Source organism: Stegastes partitus, unplaced genomic scaffold (genome assembly GCF_000690725.1).
Source record: "Stegastes partitus isolate 25-593 unplaced genomic scaffold, Stegastes_partitus-1.0.2 Scaffold1131, whole genome shotgun sequence".
NCBI classification, from domain to species: Eukaryota; Metazoa; Chordata; class Actinopteri; family Pomacentridae; genus Stegastes; species Stegastes partitus.
The window spans coordinates 1,549-6,472 of record NW_007578862.1 but is presented as its reverse complement, the minus strand read 5'-3'; the positions used below and the strand labels follow the sequence as shown (position 1 = coordinate 6,472).

The 4,924-nt window shown below is 39.0% G+C and overlaps 1 protein-coding gene across 1 annotated transcript; it reads left to right on the top strand.

Moving 5' to 3' along the window:
• Window positions 1-476: 476 nt before the first annotated feature.
• LOC103368194 (transmembrane protein 53-like) lies at window positions 477-4,606 on the top strand. The gene is made up of 4 exons (XM_008296474.1): window positions 477-542; window positions 946-1,218; window positions 2,041-2,287; window positions 2,451-4,606. The coding sequence occupies exons 2-4, from the start codon at window positions 967-969 to the stop codon at window positions 2,810-2,812; spliced, it is 861 nt and encodes a 286-aa protein (XP_008294696.1). The 5' UTR covers window positions 477-542; window positions 946-966; the 3' UTR covers window positions 2,813-4,606.
• Window positions 4,607-4,924: the final 318 nt, after the last annotated feature.

Here is a 4,924-nt window from a genome sequence, read left to right as displayed (position 1 = left end):
ATGTTAACAAAACATTTCAACAGACAGGTAACACTAGTGTACACGAATCCTCTAATACTGGCGAAATTCACTTTTAAAAAAAACATTGATGCAATTTGCTACATTCATATGTCGGTGTGTTATACAAATATTGTAAATCAATTAATCTATTGACTACCAAAAATCGCCGATTTCTTCCTATTTGCAGTTTGAAATTGCCCGCTGAGTGCACATGGGCGCTATTTAAAGTCTCCGTGTATCACGTGACCATCAAGCGTTACGGACCTCCACTGTTACAACTCTCTCTTCCATGACCAGCGTGTCTCAACAACCAATCACGTTACGTCTACTAGCCACGTCCACCAATCACAGCAGAGTGTCCCGCCCCCTGCGGTCCTCCGGCTGACACCATCCAGCATTGGTCAAGAATCAGTTTACCTGAAATGCGGCGCAAAGTTGAAAAGAAGATTAAACACACCTGTGAGAATAGGACAACTGGGAATTACTTAAAACAGGAGAGGTCTATTTATCACATTAGTTCACCGGAAACAGACTGAAGGCAGGTCAGTAAGTCAACCAGCACACAGACTAAAGTTTACTGTCAAGACTTCGCTTATGTTACACTTATTTCAGGTTCTTTGCTTGTGTTATTATCTCTGACAGCGCCTTGCGTAACTGTAAACAAACATGTTAGCATTTGTTGTTAACTATAGCGTGGGTTAACGTGAGGTTTTGAACACAAAAGCTAACATATATGTGTCCTTTGTTAACGCTACTTGTAGTTTACTGCTAACTAGCGTTAGCTGCTACAGCTAACGAGGATTTAGCGTTACTTTAATTCAACATAATGCTAACTGTGGACAGCAAAACGCAGCGTTATACAACACCACAGGGTGTTATGTCAGCAGCCTGGGTGATTGGTTTTAATATTTCGTTCGTGTCTCCTCGCTTTCTTTTTTTCTTCAGACACTTGTGGTCCACAAAAACATGGCAACTGCTTCTATGTTGGCCAGGACAGCGCTGACCAGAAGGGTTATCACCCACCGCCTCAGCAAAAATGTCACCTTGTACATGAGTGAGTTCACTTCTCCAGCCGCAGGATGTCATAAGCAGAGCTCTGAGGATCATAAACCCCTGATGCTGATGTTTCCCTGGTTGGGTTCACGTCCTCAATCTGTGGCCAAGTATTGTGAAATCTACTTTCGTACCGGCTTCGACGTGCTGGTGGTGGAGAGTGAGGTAAGACCTGACTGCACTGTTTGAATGGAGAATGTGGGCATTGTGCTTGTTTGAGTATTAGTCTGTATCTATATTCTTTAGGTGTTGATTGCAATAAGGAAAGATCTTTTAGGGACAAAGATTAGCCAAAAATAGCCAAAAGGACGAACTTTTTAGTCATCTTGTTCGTGATTAGTTTACACTGAATAAATACTACAATGTAAATCGACAGGTTTGACTCATCACAACCACACACAACTCATGTTAAGCATAATTTGAGTGTCATCATAGATTAAGCTGTATCATGTTGCTTTTATTTTTGATTAAATATTAACAGCAAAGCTACAATTCTGTTATCCTTTAGCCACAGTTATGTTTTTAGACACAGGAAGCATCTGTCTGTAATGTAAGCATGTATTGTTTGTTGTTGTTTTTGGAGTAATGAATGCAGTAGAACAAAGACAAAACAGATGTATGACTTTGCTTGGCTGTTAAAAGCACAGCTTGATCCAGTTTGGTGTAACGATTTCTTAGTTAAGGCTAATAGGAGCAGCAATGAGGAGTCCCAGAAGAGCTACTCTATAGGTTTACCAACAGTAATGTTTGCAATAACCTAACCCTGAGCTTCAACCAGCATGTCCATGTAGATTAGCTGCACAGGTGCTCACATCCACTGGTTATGGAGTAATGAGCAGTTTGGACAGTAACATTTTTAGCTTTTGTTTTAAGACATAAAAGCTGTGCTCTGTCCACACCCCTGAGCTACCTAGTGTTGTAGTGACTTTGTAAAAGGCTGATAATCAAACGAGAGGTGTTTTAGCTCTCTGTTTGTTTTTACACAAGGTTATAGAGTTCCTGTGGCCTCGCTGGAGTCTGGAACGTGGAAAGAACCTGCTGGAGCTGCTGCAGAGTGATCGCTTTGTGTCCCGCCCTCTAGTTGTCCATGCCTTCTCTATCGGTGGCTTCACGTTTGCTCAGCTGCTGGTACATATATCCCAGGACACACAAAAATATCAGCCGCTCGCAGAGAGGATCAAGGGCCAAGTCTATGACAGCTTGGTGGCAGGAAGTCTGGAGACAATGGCCACAGGTCAGTCAGTATGAACATGCGTTACCTCATACATTCATTTTATTAGTGTCCACGATGCATCATCTCATTGTTTACATCAAAGCTACTGTATTTACACATTTAATGATAGATGTAGAAGTAAAGGAGTTTCTAAGTGCCAATAATGTGTATTTTCTCTGCTCAGGTCTCGGTAAGACTGTATTTCCTCGTTGGGAGGGTCTGGTGAAAAAGATAAGCCTGTTATACTTTGACATTTTTAAAAAGCAAACGGTGGACTACTTCAACATTGGCCTCGATGCTTTTTGGAAAATTCCCATCACTGCTCCTGCACTGTTTTTCTTTTGTGAAAACGACGTGTTAAGTGACTCAAAAACTTTGGAAGAATTGATCGATTGCTGGCAGCTGCAGGGAATAACTGTGACGGCAAAGAAGTGGGAGCATTCAACACATGCAGGTCACCTAAAGAGACACACACAGGAGTATCTGACATCCGTGGACGTGTTCCTTCAATCACTCGGCATGGTCCCATTGAAGGCGAAACTGTAAGATCGTTTCATTCCAGCCAAATTGGAAAATTATCTTGACTTTGCCTGTTTTCTGTGCTTTGACTCCAAATGTTTTTTTTAGCTTACGATGTGTTGGATGCAGGAAGAGTAACGGTACTGTGTTCAGTTTCGTTTCCAATGCAAGGTTTGAGTGTTACCTACTCCGAGAATATGTAATAAAAATTGTGAAGCTGGCAGTGAAAATGGTAATTTTAACAATAAAAGTCAGTCAGTTCTTTAACATGGGTAAGAATGAAGTTTGGTGGTTTACACAACTTATGGCAGACTTTCACAACTGAAGCCAAAGTACCGGAGTTTCTGTCTCATTTGTTGAAAATGTGTCCAAGAAACTGGCAAGTGATTCAACAAATTCTAATCTTTTTCAGAAGTGCTGCAGTAAATCTTAACCCAAGGCATGCATAGAAACTAATACATTAAATATTTTAATGATAGCTATTAACCTCTGCTGATTTTCAAGTAACTGTTTTGTCTATGGCTGGGATAATCCCCCACAGCGATATCCTCATGTCTTAAGTTGTCCAACCATCAGTATAAAGTCTAAAAAAATAACCAGTTTTGTTTCATGCATTCCTAAGAAAGCACCAAATATTCACATTGGAGAGGCCGGGACCAGCACACTTGGGCAGTTTTCTCATGACTTAATTGGCTATCAAAATAGTTTCTGGGTAGTCGGTTGACTACTTGGTTTCATTGGATTAAGAGTCTCAATATGAAACTAAATCTACAGTTTTAATTGTATGTGCACTTGAATTTTCTCTGAGCCTTTTCTTCCCCCCCCAGAATGCAACTTTTCATATTTACAAGGACGACTGATTCTTTTAATGGTTTATCAACTTCTAGAAAAATGTATGTCTTGATTCCACCTTGTTGGAGCTCGTGAATAACTCAACAAACATGTCAATGAACAATTTTTTACATTGCAGTTTTCTACTGAAGTTTTTATTAGGGGTTGACAGATAACTTGTATTTAAGGGGGTCGATATGGCTTAGTTGGAATTACTACACACATGCAGTAAAAGTGATTTTTTTTTTGTCAAAACCTAGAATATCAAAAACTCAAACATAAAGCATTGAAATGTTAATTTATTACATGTTTCTGGTGACTTAAAAGAAAAAATTACAAATACTAACTTGTGGTGTCAGTAAATTAGGTATGTACAAGTTCCATTGTTATGAAAGCTAGGGTAGGCACTTTATGTTTTATGGTTTTTGTTTTCCAGTCAATCACAAGATCGCCTAGTAATCCTCAGCGATAAACCTGTTTACATGATCAGTGCTTTCACAAAATATCAAAGATGTAAGTGACTAGCAAGACTGAAATAGTTAATGTCTAAAAGTTTCTGTTGTTTTCACTATTTACAAATGAGTAAGAGGTTCACTGAAGGTGGTGGCTGAACATCACATCGTACCTATTGTATGATCTAACACTGTGTTTCAACACTTGAACATTTCCAACATGTGCCATTATATTGCAAACAGTTGATGTGAACATGTTTTCCTCGTGTGCAGTTTGAAAAAACAAAGACACGTTATTGTAAATGTGATTCTATTTTTCTCAGACTCCCTGATAGGAATTTCAAATGTATTTAAAACTGATCATTGTCTGTTTTGTGCTAAAGTGAAAGCCTGAATGGGAAACAGTAGCACAAAAAACATTGGAAAACTGATGTACTGTACCTGTCAGGCAGTATTTGCACTGAAAAATATTGTATTAACAAATAAAATACCTCTAATACATTCTGTTAATAATGCTTATAAACATATGCCATCACTATTCCCATATTTGTAAATGTCTGTCCTTTTATGGCTGTTTTCAAAACTAGTTTCTTGTCAGTGGTCAACTTGAAACTGAACTGGCATGTTGCCACATGTTTGGGATGAAAGGTTGTCTGTGAATCACTGCCTCAAATTTTGCTTGACTTACTAATGGCACCACCTGGTGGCCGAAGCTATGCAGCACATCTACAAACATTAACATCCCACATAAAGCACTGATTTTTGAAAAGATATTACAAGAGTGTTGTTGCAATACAAACATTACTTGCATGCTAAAAAATGAGGGTACACTCAATCAAATTGAACTGTCAAAAAA

Excerpts from the sequence above, each read along its gene's own strand:
- LOC103368194 (XM_008296474.1), top strand. The coding sequence starts at position 967 with ATGGCAACTGCTTCTATGTTGGCCAGGACAGCGCTGACCAGAAGGGTT. Across the intron at positions 1,219-2,040 it reads TGCTGGTGGTGGAGAGTGAG|GTTATAGAGTTCCTGTGGCC; the intron begins GTAAGACCTGAC and ends TTTTTACACAAG. Across the intron at positions 2,288-2,450 it reads TCTGGAGACAATGGCCACAG|GTCTCGGTAAGACTGTATTT; the intron begins GTCAGTCAGTAT and ends TTCTCTGCTCAG.